At 40.4% G+C, this 16,747-nt stretch overlaps 1 protein-coding gene across 1 annotated transcript in view; it reads left to right on the top strand.

Moving 5' to 3' along the window:
• LOC140906549 (carbonic anhydrase 13-like) overlaps window positions 1-15,865 on the top strand; it is a 41,048-nt gene extending 25,183 nt beyond the window's left edge. Inside the window, 5 exon segments of the mRNA XM_073330660.1 lie at window positions 1,962-2,080; window positions 6,039-6,134; window positions 7,751-7,813; window positions 8,960-9,115; window positions 13,484-15,865. Coding sequence (XP_073186761.1) covers window positions 1,962-2,080; window positions 6,039-6,134; window positions 7,751-7,813; window positions 8,960-9,115; window positions 13,484-13,597 — 548 coding nt within the window. The 3' untranslated portion in view covers window positions 13,598-15,865.
• Window positions 15,866-16,747: the final 882 nt, after the last annotated feature.

The raw sequence follows: 16,747 nt of genomic DNA, 5'->3' as shown, positions 1-16,747 counted from the left end.
GTTCAGCTGATTATTCATCACAATCTCCAAAAAATTTTCCTGTGTTCCAGGATAGAGTCCCCCATTCCGTAAGAATGGCTTACATTCCCTGTTTCTAGATGTATGACCTTACATTTCACTGTATTGAAATGCATATTGTTTGATTTAACCAGCTTACCAAGCAGTCCAGATTACTCTGTATCAGTGACTATTCCTCTTCATTATTTACCCTTCCCCAATCTTTGTGTCATCTGCAAATTTATCAGTGATGATTTTGTTTTCTTTCAGGTCATTTATTGTTTTAAACTTTGTGACACTGGCTCTTTTAAAGCAGTGTGTGTGTGTATGTGTGTGTGTATGTGATCACACAAGCGTGTGTGTAATTGGCTGGGATTTTATTCTCTTTGAACAGAAATGTAATCAAAACATGATAAATTGTATCTAAGTAACTTTTTGTTCTGTGATCAGTTCCTCTTTATATGTCAAGATGAGGTCTAATGTAGAATTCCACCATGTTGGATGCAATGCTTCTTGAGTTAAGAAATTGTCATCTATATTTTTTTCCTATTTAAGGAGCCGGTCATCCTGTTCTCCACTCTGATTTGGTGTGGGTTTTTAGCTTACACCAACTTGTATCCTATTGTGTACTTTATCTGTTAGAACATTGATCTGTAAGCATTCAAGGTCATTTACTTCTGAGTTGTCAGTGACTCAGAAACAAGTAATGCCATTTTTGACAGTGCCACTCCCCCTCCTCCTTTGTCTACTCAAACCTTCCTAAATAGGTTATAGCCAGTGATTTTAACATTCTAATAATTCAAATTTTCCCACCAGATTTCAGCGATACTAACTAGGTTGAATGCACGCTCATAAATGTGCAATTTCAGATCCTCTTGTTTGTTACCCAGACTCCTAGCATTAGTGTATAGGCAAATAAAGAAATTCTTCTCTTCTCATCCTTTGGTGGATTTTTGTTCTTGATAGCTTCAATTTATTTCTCCTTTTCACCCTCCACTTTTGCTGTTGGTGTACGTCCTACCATCCTGTGCCTTAAATGACTGGATCCCCTTTTCTATATCTCTATAATGGGTCTAGCCAGAACTCCAGAGCACAATAGTCCTTTTTTCGGGTGTGTGTGTGTAGGGGGGGAAGAGCTGAAATCAGATGAAGCTTTTCTAAGAGGCAGGGAATTCAGCGTCAGGGAATTACAGAGAGAGACTGCAGGTGAGATCAGATCTACAGTTCTGATCTTGAATTTTGGTTTGGATCCATCTCTAGTTTGTTTGTTTTTTTAAAGAGAGACATATTTACACAAATAAAACACACACGTGCCTTACATGTGTTCTTAATGTGCCATTTATTTACATTTTACACGCACTAATTTTGAACTTGGACAAAACAGATTCATTATTAGCTTCACTTTGTTTATAGTCATTTTCACTGCCTGGTTTTCATGCTTTGGTACAGTACAGTTTCATCTGGGTTTCAAACAATGCCAAGGAATGTTGAAATAAATTTTAAACCAACTGACTATTTTCCTCCAATTTTATTAAAGAATCTACCTTTTTATGGCATAATCTTTAGGCCTAATTTGGTTGTCAGTGTCACTTTGAAATGTGTTGATAAGAATGTAGCTGCCAAATAGATTGCATAATAATAATTCAATTTCTCAGAAGAATTAAAAAAAAACAACCAACAAGTACTGCTTTCTGCCTATAGTAAGACACATTGGGTGATCTCAGTTCATCCCCTAGTAGTATTAATTAGCTAATTTACATATATAACTTAAGTTTTGAAGGGCATATTCTCTCCTTTCTATTGTTGTTGTGCAGTAGTGGTATCCTATTAATACATATGCTTTGAGAATCTATTTGAGATGCCTGGATCCCAAAATAATGCTGTATGCATGAAAGTATAGGTCAGAAGATTTTATTACAATGCATGTTGCCTTGGCTAAAAATCTCTTATTATCTGGTTTATAGTGCTGAGAGGGGGACCACTCACTGGAAGCTATAGGCTGCGCCAAATTCACTTTCATTGGGGGGCCAGCGATGACATTGGCTCTGAGCATGCAGTGGATGGAAAGAAGTATGCAGCGGAGGTAAGGCATTGTATTGAATTATATAGAGGCCATAGTCTCTCTGTAGTTAAGGTTGAACTAGTGTTCCATTATAAGACAGATTTTGCCTCCCTAACTTTTCAAAACATGAGCAATGTGCCTAAAATTTTTCGTGTGTGATCCTCTGCCAAAGGAGAATATATTTGGAGACCTTGGCAAAGGATAAGACAAGAAGTACATGAAATATTATAAGTGGAAAATTTAGAGGATTTTTATTGTTTGAGAATTGTTTTAATCTTTTTTGTTTTTAATTTTTAACTTTTCCTTTGGAATCGTTTATATCTCAAAATAAGCCTGACATAGAAACTGCAGATTTGTTTTTTTTAATCGGCCTTACTGAGGATATGTGCATTTTACTATTTGCAGAAGAGTTGGGTGGTTATTTTTGTGGTGTATGTAGCAATGTGACAGTTATGCCTTTGTTTTCTGTGTACTGCACCTTTAAATCTCTAAGGACTATGCTGCCTACAGAGACAGGCAGCCATTGTGAGTGTTCCATTTAGTGCAGAATGTCACAGAGGAGAAACGCACAGTGTGCTCTCTCATGGAGTCTTTACTTATGCTCTTTCTTGTTCCTTGCTTTTGATTATTCTACAATAAAAATAATTCAGACTGAAAGTATCTGTTTCCTCTTTGCGTATGGGAAAAATAAAACAAGTATTTTAGTGAGGAAAATGGGATCTCAAACAACAAATAGCTCAGAGAAAGTGAGAGTTTTCCTGGGTAAAAAAGGAAAATAGAAAAGGTAAAAATAATTTTTTATGGAAATATGGCAGATTTTCAATATAATGCAAAAGAGGAACAATTTGAAATATATGTACAAGTCCTGATCAGTATTTTATTGGAAATGCTATAGAAGACAGTGGTAAGAAAAAAAATCAATTTTTCTACCACTGGTGGGAAAAGTGACATTTGCAGTGTTTAAAGGCTTATGTTTTCCACAGGAACCAGGTGAGATGGAGTATAAAGAATTAATAGAGGTGCTTAAAAACATTATGTACCAAAACCAAATTTCTAGCTGAAAAAAAAAATAAGTTCCATCTCAGAAACCAAATGGAAGGAGAAAATCTCTCTGAATTTCTAGCCAGTCTAAAAAGCTTCCCACTGCTTGTCATTTTGGTAACTTTCTGCAAGAAGCACGTTAGACATCGTTTTGGTTTTGGGATAAGGAAACCAGAAGAAAGAGTGAGGCTGCTGAGCACTGGTCATGCAGAAGAAATACCCCAGGAGATGAGAATGCAGTTTCAGTGCCGAACTCCCTGAAGAAAATGCTCTAACAAATCAAGAAAGCACCTCTGCCAAATTGGCACATGCTAGAAGAAAGAGAGAGTTCACAAGCAAAGAAGACTACGTGGCTTGCCCCATGTCAGAGGACATCAGGAAACAAGAGGGCTCCCCGGTCCTGTTGAGTTGTGGCATCGCATTGGCCAGACCAAGTTCTCTTCAACAAGCTGCAGTGCAGGAGCGGTGGTAAGATGGGATACATACCTTAAAAGAGAAGTCACAAGCCATTGAGAATGGGGCTCTACCCCAAAATGTTTCACAGCTCTTGTTTGTTTTGTTGGTTTTTTTGTCTTTTTGAAAAATTACAGGGAGTAGTGTGGTTTATTTAGCTATAGGGATTTTACTTTTTGTTCTTTCTTGTTTGTTGTTTTTTAATTCACAATAAAAGTCATTCCGACTGAAAGTATCTGTTTCCTGTTTGTGTATGCAAAATATAACATTTTAAAAGTTATTCAATCTAGCTTTTGTGAATCTAAAATCGTGAATGGTCCGATGGAGACATTGTAAGCTCCAGAATACTAACATGCATACATGTGCACACAGAATGGTCTATTGGACTGAGAAGTGAGGTATGAATTCCTATATTCTATTTCTGGTCTTAATAATACTACTTTGGACTTCTGTGGTAGCTTTCCTGCAAGGATAACTCAGGGCTTGTCTATGTAGGGAAGCTATTGCTAAATAAGCTAGGGTATGAATTTAAAGAGAAATAGCTATTCTGTACTAACTCCCCAACTGGACACTCTTACTCTGCACTGAAAGTACCTGGGTGCAATTTAGCTTCACTTCCAAAACATGTTAAGCTACACCACACTCAGACACCTTCATGCGAAATGAGATTGTCCACACAGGAGCTATTCTGTGATAGCTGTTCTGGGCTATTTCCCCATGTAGACAAGTCATAAGGCCACAATCCGGCGACACACTTAAGCATGTGTTTAACTGTAAGCATGAGGGTATTTCCATTGACTTAAATGGGAGTTTTCACGTGCTTAAAGGTAAACATATACTTATGTACTTTGTTGGTTTGGGCCTAAGAGCTTAACAAACATTAATTATGCCTCACAACACCAAGTATTACCCATTTTACAGGTAGGGAAACCTTAAGGCCATAGAGATTAAGCAGTTTGCCAAAGGCCAAGTCCATGTCTGAGGCAGGATCTAGAATCAAGATCTCCAAGACCCCTGTTTTATCCACAAGACCACACAGCCTCCCATGCAGTTCATTCAGGCAAGCCATTAAGACCCATGTTTTCTAAGGAAGCCTTTACTTTTGGGGTCCCCAGTTTTTGTGTGTCCGTCTGGAGCTCAACAAGCATGTGAAGTCTTCCAAGTGAAGTAACTGGGAGCAACAGATTCTCAGCACCTCTGAAAATCAGGTTCTGAAAATCTGAAAATGGACCCAAAATTAAAAGCCTCTTTTGAAAAATGTGATCTTCAACTACTCTGAGTTTCCGTCTCTGAAGAATAGGGAAGATAGACTCTGGGTGAGTTAGTAAGTCTTATAAGATTTATTAGATAATGTTTGTACAGTACTTTGAAAATAATAAATTAATTTTTATATAGCACTTACGTACACTCAACAGCATGGCAGTGCAGAGAACAGCAGTACTCTGCACAAGCTAGGAGAGACATCTGACTCTGACTTAGCACCTTCCATAGAGACTTGAAGGCTCCTGACAGGGGAGTACGAACATGACTTTAGGGAGCATGGCTTGGTGGGAGGGGTTGGAGGACACTGGGGCAAAGATCACTTTGCTTTTTACCTCGCCAAATCGTGGCAATCCTAGGACTAGCCAGAGTGGATCTTCTGAATTTGGACCAGTCTGCGTGAAGCTTCCAAGCAATTACACATCAAACAAGCGAGGTTGCTCATTACAAATCTACCACAAAACATTCCCAGTCAGAAATCAGTTGGAAATGCAGGTGCTCAGCACCTCTGAAGATCAGGCCACTTTTATTTAGATGCCTAAATACAAAAGCTGGTAATTTTTTTTCCAAACTTCAAGTTTTCTTTGAAAATTTTTCATGCAAAATTTAAATTTGAGAAAAAAGAGGGGGGAGGGAGATTTTTTTGTGAAAATTTCATTTTTCCATCCCCTCCTCATTTCATGACCAGCTGTAAGGCAAATCAATGTTTTGCTGAAATTTTGACTGAGGAAATGGGAGCTGAGGAAAAGGACTGAGGGAGGGGAAAATGCTGATGAAATTTGCATGATTTTATTCTACCACTTATTTTTACCAGCTCTACTAAATGTGGATTTAAGAGCCTAACTTTAGCCTTCAGTGTTTGAAAATTTTGGCCTAAGAAATTGCAGTTTTTCCCCATATTTAGAACAGTGAGTATCCATAGATACTGTGGTGGTGGTAACTTGCTAAATTTTGACTTTTAATAGTAACTGCTGTACCTGAAATGTAAAAATACTGTTAATTGTGCCATTCTCATATCTATCCAGCCACATCAGTGCTTGTTGTTGCCCTTTGTATGATTATATATTTCCAGATTTCAATAAACATAAATATTTGCAGCTGGAAAATTGAATGCGTCTGAATATAAACAGGTGAAGTAGAAACCTCAACACTAGTACAATTGCATGTTAATTGTAATTGCACCAGTTCAGTGGGAATTGACAGTATTTGTGCTTTTGCCTTTCAGCTTCATGTGGTTCACTGGAACTCGGACAAATATTCCACTTTTGTTGAGGCTGCTCGGCAGCGGGATGGATTAGCTGTCATGGCAGTATTTCTAAAGGTAAGCAACGATTGCTTTATCCCTTTTAATAAATCTGTGTTATAAGCTTAGACAACAAAACTGTTATTCTGTAGCAAATATCTCTTTACCCATAATTCTGCAGCAGCAAAAATATGAAGGCAGAAAACACATGCCTAATTTTTAATGTCTTTGTAATAGTAGATTGCTGCATCACCTGTAAGACACCATAATTCATAGAGTTTAAGACCAGAAGGGACCATTAGATCCTCTAGTCTGACCTTCTGTATATTGCAGGCCATTTAAATTCACCCAGGCACTTCTGTATGACCCAATAACTTGTGTTTTTCTAAAGCATATCTTCCAGAAAGCACTAGTCTTGATTTGAAGATGTCAAGAGATGGAGAATTCACCACTTCGCTTAGCCGTTTGTTCCAATGGTGAATTGCTTCTTTTCTGTCTCAAGAGGAAAACAAACATTAGAGGGTTTCCTTAAAATCTCTGAACAAAATCGTACCTCATACACTTGATAACCTGCTCATTCTAGGATAAAAAAATCACCCCATCCCACAGCCTCACTGACTTTGTGCAAGGAACCCCAGAAAGGACACAAAAAACTTAACCTGTGATTAGAGGACAGGGTGCCGAGCAGCTCTGTAGCCCCTACTTCAGTGTCACGTTAATACGGTGATGGCCACTGCCACTTTGGAAATGCCAATGCCCTGGGTTGGAGCAGTGCTTAAGACCCTTGCTGTCAACAGGATTTTGTGGCCTTTGCATCCACAAAATTGCAGGACTCCTGGCTACACAACAGGCACACACCCTGTCTTTGCAAAGCAAATGCAAACCAAGCTTTGCTTGATATCAGTGATATGGAGGGCTGCTACAAAGCTACCTTCTCCCCACTTTCCTCCCATACTGTGTAACTGCAATGGTTCTGCTTCATCTGGAGCCTTCTGTCCCTGTGCTGACTGGTAAATTTCACCTCTGTGACTATATTACAGCTGTCATGCTGCAGAGATCAGTGTCATCAGGGATTCTTGACATGTTTTGTGCTGCTTGTTCATGTTGAACCTATCCCATTCTTGCCAACTAATTACAAAGTACTCTTTTCATGAGCCACTCCTTTATACGTGTTGTCACCTTCCCAGTGTACACCCTCCTGACCCAATGAACATTGCTGAGAAACCTGATTTTGCATGAGTCACACAGAAGAGTCATGTTCGTGAATTTTCCAGTGTGCTTTAAAAAACTTAAGCTTAAAAAGGGTGTAGACTAATTTATTCACATCATGTATACAGCCTGAGGTTCTTACAGTTCCTCTTAAAACACTGTTAAGAAAAATAGCTTTTATTCTACTGCCACAAAAAGTGAACTAAAAATAAAATCAACTCCCCAGACTGATACAGCTAATGAAAAAATAGCCTCAGCAAAGTGAATGACATCCCTCTTTCTGAATAATCAGCATTTGTTCCAGGTTGTTTTAATTAATAATGGCCTGATACTGCATCCATTGATGTTTATCAGTTTTACCATTAACTTCACTGGGTGAAGGATCAGGCCCTGTGTGAAAAACTTTAAAATTAAACATTAATAAGTGGAAAGTGAATGCATATTCTTCCCTCGAGAGTTTGATCTTTGACTATTTGCCTTTATAGATTGGTGAATGTAATTCTCAGCTGAAGAAAATTACTGACCGTTTGGATACCATTAGAGCCAAGGTAAAGTAATTCTCCTAAAATTCTCCAGTACTTCTTGCTGCTGTTCTTTTTCTTCCATGCTTCACATTCACATTCCTTAGGTATTTACAGCCGGTAAACAAGGATTAGCTCTGATTTGGGGCAGTTTAGGGGCACTTTTGCTGGATAAAGTCAGACGCAAACCAGCACATTGTAATTATTTTGTTGTACAATGCGGGGGGAGGGGAGAAGATCATTAATTAGCTGTAACAATTTAATCCCTGACAAATAACATTATCATCAAGATCACTGATGGAGGATAATTGCACATTTTATTTTTGTGGGATTTTTTTTTAAGAATATGGAGAGTCGAGACATATTTCCTCCCTTGTTTTATGGGGGGAGAAGAGAATCGTGTCCCCTTTGATCAGCACATGGAGTGGCCTTGCATGCATTAATTGGCCCTTCATTTGTGACCGGGAGGGGGGCAGTTATCTCTGTGACATCAAACCCTGCAGAAGCCTCTCTCTTAATCCAAAAATCCACATGAGGAGGGAGGGCATGGATGGGTGGACCAGAGAGGCATGAATGGGCTAGTGTCAGACTGCAGAAGACACAGATTGCCATCCCATCAGCTCTACAGACATTCCAAGCAAAGGATAATATATCCCGATGTTGTATTACTTTTGCATCAGACCCCCATCACTAGGCTATTCATAGTTAACAGGGGTGCCTGGTAGCATGGCTTCAGTGGAACCCTGCTGTCACCAGAAGGAACACTAGGGGCAGATCTGCTGTAGAGGCACAGGACCTCCACATGGGTAGCTCTGGCCCACTCCCCTCCCTAGGTTTCAGAGCCTAAGATGCAACATCTACAGAGCTATTTTTAGCACAGTAGCGCAAGCCCAAGTCTGTGGAGCTCGGTTGGGAGGCTCATTGCCATGAGCTGTGTAGATGTACCTCTGTGATCCTCCAGAGCCATGCAAACCTGGCCCCCACCAATGGAACAATCTCTTACAGTTTTTCTCTCCATAATTCTCCTTTGGCATGACTAGTGGGGGAGATCCTGCTTGTCACTTTTAAATAAACAAAATGTTATGACACCATAAAGAAATTAACTAGACTGCATAATAAGTGGTTGCTAAATGTGGTGGTTCTGGGTTAGAATGTGCATGCTTCTTTTTCCAGGGTAAACAAGCACTGTTCACAAACTTTGACCCTTCCTGTTTGCTTCCTCACTCTCTGGACTACTGGACTTATCTTGGCTCTCTTACTGTTCCACCTCTTCTTGAAAGTGTCATCTGGATAATTCTCAGAGAGCCTATAAGTGTTTCCTCTGAGCAGGTACACTTTGATCCCCCCAACCCTTCAAATATAATGTTTTTTAAACTGAATTATGGTTTAAAGTGATACTCACAAGACTATTTTATTTATAGCTTTAGATATTTAATTATGACATTTCTTACCCTACCAAATTTTGTGCTTTACATTTTTGTCTTGAGTTTCTAGATAAATTTGAAATTAACATGAATTTTTGTTGATGTCCTTTAGGCATCAGAATGATCAAGTATTATTATTAAAATGTTTTGAAATTTAAAAAAATTGTTTGGGAGCTACAAATTGGGAAAAATGCAAGAAAGAAACTGATAGTTAATTTCATTTGAGGGTTCTGGTGATGATAAGAACCACTTGAGTTTAATTTTGTATACTTTACTGTCTCCAAAACGCCACTATCCATTTATTTATTTGTATTTAACTCATTCATTATAGAATTCCAGTTTAGCAAATGGCCAAATAAATACAGAGCCTTTCCTAGATACCAAGGGTATGAAATTTGGTTGATCTGAGTACTGTGGTTACTACTAATAACTAGTTCCTAACAGTCAGGCTAAATGAATGTAGGAGAGGGATGAGCACACCACTTGGAACTGCCCTTTATATTTCTCAGGTTACTTGCAGCTGTAAAATTGACCTTCCAGCTGTATATTTGTAGACCAACAGTGACATCCAGTGGTTACTGAGGTTAATATTCTTATGCAATGAAGATGCTAAAGGGAATATGGGTTTCTACTATTAGGAATTGGTAACCAGTGCTGCTGTTGGTGGGCATCATTACTCCAGTTGGCACATTACAAACTTGTGGCTTATCACACCTCAGTATTTACCTGTTCTGTGTTATAGATAACTCACTCAGTAACATTAATTGTTCTTTGCCAGATAATGCCACTTCCAACTTTGCCAATGAACAGCTTTGCTGAGCCATCCTGTAGCTCAGACTAATCCCCTAGCAGGACTATAATTAAGAGGAATAAGATTGTCCCACTGAGTGATGCTACTCAGTGTGATTAAGATTGGTAGAATGTGGCATGGCCCAGTAGCTGCTAAGTTTTAAATGGTGTGGTTTGACTGGTATCTCTTTGCTGGCGGATTCTAGAGGTGAAATCATGGCCCCGCTGAAATCAGAAAGAAAACTCCCATTGACTTCAGTGGGCCAGGATCTCAACCTAGAAGCATTATCTCTCAAGAAAGTTCAAATACTCAAAAGAAGAGCTAGGAAGTTTAAAGGTCACATGAAGAGTAGCCTTCTTTTTATGTGTAGCATTTTCTTTGAGTAGCATTTTACTAAGAATGAAAGAACCAGTTCAGAAGAAATAAGAACTGGCCTGAATCTTTGATCAAAATGCAAACCAGGTGTTTCAGTGGATAGGACACCAGTGAGGGAATCAAGAGACGTTGAGCTCTGGGAGCAGCTGGCCTTGAACAAGTCACTTACCCACTCAGTGTTTCACCTTCCCCATCTGTAAAATAGGTATAATGCTTACTGGGCTTGGTAAAGCTCTTTAAGATGAAAAGGTGCTATATGATGATTATTACTGCTGTCCAAAGTTTACATCCAGCCCTGAACTTCCCAAATCCAAATTTGATTGGGCATAGTCTCTAGTTAAGATACTTTAAAAGTGCAATGTTGCATGGAACAGGGAACGTGTATACCATTTTTAGGGAATGAAGTATCAGTATCTGATGCAACACATTACTTCATTTCTTACTATGTATTATTTCAAATTCGATCTATCCTGTTCAGTGTGTGATATTTTATATGCTCTATAATTAAATACAAAAAATGGTTTGTTATTACATATTATTTGTTTCCAGTTGCGCCCACCGTGCCATGTGCTGTACAAACATAAAGGAAATCATAGTTCATGCCTTGACTGGTACTACTTTGCAATTTGCTTGTTAACTCTTCATTTTTATATTTTTTTCTTAGAAGCTTAAAATACAATTTCTTCCTCTATTGATTTTATTCTTTTCCACTTGGGAAATATTTTAAAAATAAAGAAACAAATGTCAGTTTCAAGCTTCCAGTGATTTACCAGAAACATCATTATGGAAAAAATGCCTTAATTTTTTGAATAGTAACTTCAAAGGGAGAGTTGTTTTATTTTTTACTTTTTGTTAATTAATTGCTTAATGAAAATTAATTTATTCTCAAATACATTTTCTTAATTGAGCGTGCCATGTTATTAGTTACTTAAATACTTTAATTTACATAGTGGTGCATGTTCTTAATTTTGGGTTTTGAGGTGTCCTGCCAATGAAACCGTGATTAAAGAAGTATGAGTCAGTAGTTTCTGTTTTTATTCTGTCGACTGAGACACTGACATACATCATAAGGCTGAGTTTGGAAATCTGGATGTATTATGCAAATTTTACTGATTTGCATAAGTAATACATAAGTATCACCACCCCATTTACATACTTTTCCCTCCCTTGCCATCCATCATTTCCATCTACTTCAGTTCAAGTTTTCCCTAGCTTTCCATCCCCACCTCCACCTCCTGGGCTAGCTTCCCTCTTGAATTCCTCCACTTCTCTTCCTTTCCCCTCCCAAGATCACCTTCTGCCCCTAACCCCACTTTGAGTTTCCCTGATGTAACCCCCTTTGATTCTCCCCTGTATCTGGAGCTTCCCCCACCCCCCAGAGTATGGTCTGTGCCCAGTCTGTGCCTAAAGCTGTGGGTAGAGTGACCCTTACTCTATATATCCCCTCCCAGTGCTGCTGTTCTAGCCATATTTCTAGGCTCACAGACAGGCAGCCTGATTCTAGGGAGCTCTGTGGTAAGGGTGCACCTGCAGCTGGATCTCTATGCTTAGAATCCAGACTGTAACTATGGAGAAGCAGCCTAGCATGCCTCTCTCTCTTTCCTACTTGGGAGCGTGGAGCTCAGGACCCTAAGAGGGGACAATAAGGCCTGGTCCACACTAAAATGTTAGATGGACATAGCTATGGCAGTCATGGGTATGGAAATAAAACCTTAGCTATGCCCTCCTACCCCACAGTGTAGACATATCTGTGTTGACAGAAGAATATTTCAGTCAACCTTGCTCCCATCATTTGAGGAGGTGGGGTTCCTATAGCAATGGAAAAATCTCTTCGTTTTGTGTAGGCTGTGTCTACGCTAAGAGATTATGCCAACATAGCTTTGAAAACATGGCTTTGCTGGTATAGTCTCTGAAGTGTAGAAATACCCTAAGAATGGGACTCTCCTGGCCAGTCCTAAAGCCTTCTGGGCTCTGACTGTGGGCTTGATTCTCTACTCTCTTAGGGCTAAACTGTACTTCTGTGGCACAGCCCAAAGCAAAAGACAGTGACCTACTGAAATCAATGGGAGTACCTGAGGAGTAAGGTTCTACTCAGTGTGAGGAAGTGAGAGAATCTGGTCATCAGCTATTTTCTACCCTCTGCTGCCTCTCCCAGATAACTATCTTAATAACCACTTTATTTTTGATGCTTGTTTTCTGAAGGAAGTTTGTTTCCCCCCTCCCCCCGGACAGTGACCCTGCCATAACGTACAATATATCCACTATCAGAATCATGACTTTTGTGCTGCCCTACTAATGTTAACTAAATAAAGGAAATCAGTCTGAAGCAAGCTAGTGTATAAAACTAATAACTTTTCACAATAGGTCAGATTAGCAAGGTTCAGATCTGGAATCAAATCCAGATCTAAATGCCCTCACAGTTCATAATTATTTGTGCTGGGCATTCCAGTTTGCCTTATTGTTGAGATAAATCCAAATTGTGAAGTTTGGATAAAGATTTAAACATTTCCTAATTGTCAGTGTGTGTGAGAGAGAAAGTTTGGATCAGATATTTCAGTTTGGGCTCATCTCTAGTAATTATTATTTGCTTTGTATTGTGTGCCAGGTAGATGATGTAAAAATGGTAAGTAGAGAAGTGTTTTGTAGCACAGCATCCATCACTCTTCACTGATGGTGATATTTCTGCACCATGACGGCATACAATCAGATTTTGTTTGCTTGCTCATGTTGGCTCCCAGGCAATCCGTATGGGACGAAAAAATTAGTCGGAATTATGCTGGCCTTTGGACTGCAAAATAGAGTGCAGAAATCTTAAAAGAGAATTCTTTTGAGGCTTCAGGTTAGGAAAGATCAAGTGTGAATACCGTGCTATACCCAGACAATGTCTGAAACATCACTCACAAAATGTAAATGAAAAATAAAAGCTAACAGGAATAAGGGCTGAAATGGCCAATTGGCCATTCCAGGTGTGCTGTAGAAAATACGATCCCCATACTTCTTGGTGAAATAAAGGTGACAAGTATGTTCATGTTTATTACTTAGAATTCTTCATTTAGCCTTAGCATGACAATTCTCTGCTGAACTCTATATACCTCTTTTCATCTGCAGCTAGCCAAATTCCGCAGCCTTCTGTGTACTGCTGAGGGAGAGGCAGCCTGCTGCATGCTGAGAAACTACCGGCCACCACAGCCTTTAAAGGGACGGGAAGTCAGAAGGAATTAAGGAGTAAAGCAAGAATCAGCCACTGCTGAGACCACTTAGGCTGAATTAGTTTTTTAATAATAATATGCTTTGTGCCTAACGAATAGGTATTATTTTATTATTCAGTTTCAATGCAGTCATTTCAGCAAGACAAAGATGTCCTGACTTGTAGCACTTGGGCTGATTTTAACTGGTTTGAATGGGTTTTGCCCCAACTGGTGCGTGTGCATTGTGGTGTTAGTGTTTGCAGCAGAGCTTTCTGAACAACTTCGTTTCAGTCTGTGTATGTGAATACAATCATTTATATTGAGTCTGATCCTGCAAAGCGCTGAGCAACTCCTGCAAGGTACTGGACACCCGCAACTCCCTTTCATGTCAGTTGCAGTTGAGGATACATAGCCCCCTAAAGGGCTAAGCCTATTTTTTTAACACCATAAATCTTTCTTTAGGGACTAGACTGGCTTCTTCCTTTAATTTTCAAGGAGAACTTAGTATTTTAAAGCTGGTAGGATTCCATTACTGATCATAAGCAAAGGGATCCTGTTTAAGTTGGGACGCCATGATAGATTTACCAAAAAACATAGTATCCACTAATGACATTTAACCCATAAAGTATACAAATGTATTCACAGGCGTCGACTTCCTGCGGGGCCCAGGGGTGCTCAAGCCCCCTCTCTGCCCCAGACCCTGCTCCCGCCCCACCCACACCTCACCCCTTCCCCCAAGCCCTGTCCTGCCTCTTCCCGCCCCCGCTCCACCTCTTCCCACTCAGTTCCACCCCTCCATTGACTGTGCCCCATCCCCGCTCTTCCCCGCTCCTCCAGCACCTCCTGCATGCTGTGGAAGAGCTGACTGCGGCAGGCGGGAGGCACTGGGAGGAAGGGTGAGGAGTTGATCAGTGGAACACCAGCAGATGGGAGGCACTGCGGGGAAGGGAGGGAGCTGGCTGCTGGTGGGTGCAGTGCATCCACTAATTATTTTCCATGGGTGTTGTGGCCCTGGAGCACTCATGGAGTTGGCCAATTTTCTTCTTTTGCTTTTAATGAACTAGCTGTAGCCCTTAAAATATGAAAATTATGACCCAAACTTTCCCTTCTGCTTCTGCAAGCAAAGGGAACTGAAATCTCAGTAGCTCTTTCGTCTCAATCTTTTTCCTTCAGCATTTCTCCACTGGTCTTCTGCGGAGCTGGTGCCATGCCTTGTTTTGAGAACAGAGCTGGATGTTGATGGGAGTGGAGCAAAGGACCAGCCACTCTCTACAGCAACTTCCCTGTTGAGCCTGTGGATTTCTGCTCAAAAATCCAATCAGGATTTAATGCCACATGAAGTGGTAGTAACTCCCCCTGACTCTCTCCGGGGCTGTAACCGTGAAGCCAAGGGAGAATCAGCCAGTGGCCACACAACTCGTGCAGGAGTGGGAGGAAGTATGAGAGCAGCCACATGGAGGGAAAGCCACCTTTCCATGCAACTGAGTATTTCTTTCTCCAGGATGCCTAGGACTGTAGGTTTTGTAGGCTGCACCTCTTGCCTTCTCCATTGGTACGGTGACCCATCCTCCAGGAGGGAAAAATTGAGGGGATACCATACGAGCAAGGCCAACCTTGCAGAGATTCCCGAGTCCCTCACATTCCTCTATAAGTAAATAGATTGTTTAGTTTGGTTTAGATGATAGATAGATAGATAAAGTAAGTCTTATTGTCCTCTCCTCCACTCCAGTAGAGTGCTTCTTCTCAGGGGGAGCTTAAGTTGCTTCTGTTACTGCAGATCCTCTCATTGCAATACAGTATTTTGAGCAGTGAGAAAAAGAAAACTGTCCATGGGAGAAGCAATAGAGGCAATGCAGCAACAGGAGCTGTGGACAAGAATGGCCAAATGTAAAACCTGCAGGCACTTTTTTTTCAGTCCCCGCTAACCAGGATAGGCAGGAGGACCCAGGTAGATATAAAAAAAGTGAGTGTGGTCTTGTTCAAATGACAAGTATGTGTGTAGAGTATAATTGCTGGCACGTGTGTTTTTTCCCTTTCTTTTTTGACCTGATGTTGCATCTGGTCTGTTTCCCTGTCGTGTGAGTAGCTGCAGGATGTCATGAATGAAATTTACACATTGTGTAAAGGGTGCTAAAGAACTGATTTGCCTGAGGACAGGAATAATGAGGCTACTGCTGTGTGTATTCATATTAGAAATATAAAAAGTTTTAGCTGTTTTTCCTGCATTGAAAATAAATAGTGGAGTCGATACAGTGGTTTGATATTTGTAAGGATTTTATCAAATAAAAACAGATGTTGTCAATGTGTCTTGTACTTTCCACTGAATAGACTGGAGTTTGCCGACAGCCTACAGATTTGCCTAGATGCCCACAGCCAAGCTTGTGGTTCAGTTGCAGCATTTGCTTTTCAGCTCTAGTTTTGTGATGGATCGGAAGACAAAGTAGTTGAAACGAAGTCTGGAGTAGATATTGTTAACAGGATCTAAGTGAAATGTCTTGGGCAATCTTAGGTCATCCAATGTCTTAGGCACTTTTTATTTTAGTACAATGCATCTAAACTATTGTGGTGCCCTATTAGTTGCTGAGACATACTGCAACTGAGCAGGCAGTGCTAAAACATAGACCTCCTCTGCCTCTTAGCAGTGGCTTTGTTCGATATATTGATTGTGTTGGCCTCCTTCTGTGTTTGGGACTTGATACCGAGAAGTATGAAATGTGCAGTCAGCCAAAAGATGAAGGGCATTTGCTGAGAACTGGAGCTGTCAGGAATGACACGTAGCTGGATGGCTGGTTGTCACAAGACTTTTATTTTCAGAATTAAACAGACCCTTGGCTCCAGGACCTGAGTGAGGCTGTGGAGCTTTATGATTCTCAGGGCAGTTCCGACGCCAGCACAATTTAGAGCAGCCTCAAGACTGTTGTTACTTGTGCCTGGCTGCCCCAACCTCCAAGGAGTTGTTCCAACAGCTGGAGATACTGGATCAAGAATGCAGTCCAGCCACCTTCCTTTTCCACCAGTCCTTCCCCTAACGTGCCTCCATGTTGGTGCCTGTGAGAGTGTTGATGTGGAGTTAGCTGGGCCAAAACTTCAGCAGTTACACTGAGGGAATCCCCAGAAGCTGATTAAACTGGCTTGAAAGCCCCTTTAACCTCTCTTTACCACACTGGTGGTGCATGGTGGGGGC

This window comes from Lepidochelys kempii, chromosome 2, assembly GCF_965140265.1.
Source record: "Lepidochelys kempii isolate rLepKem1 chromosome 2, rLepKem1.hap2, whole genome shotgun sequence".
Classification (NCBI taxonomy): Eukaryota; Metazoa; Chordata; order Testudines; family Cheloniidae; genus Lepidochelys; species Lepidochelys kempii.
The sequence above is the reverse complement of the archived record's forward strand: the minus strand, read 5'-3'. Positions and strand labels throughout refer to the sequence as shown.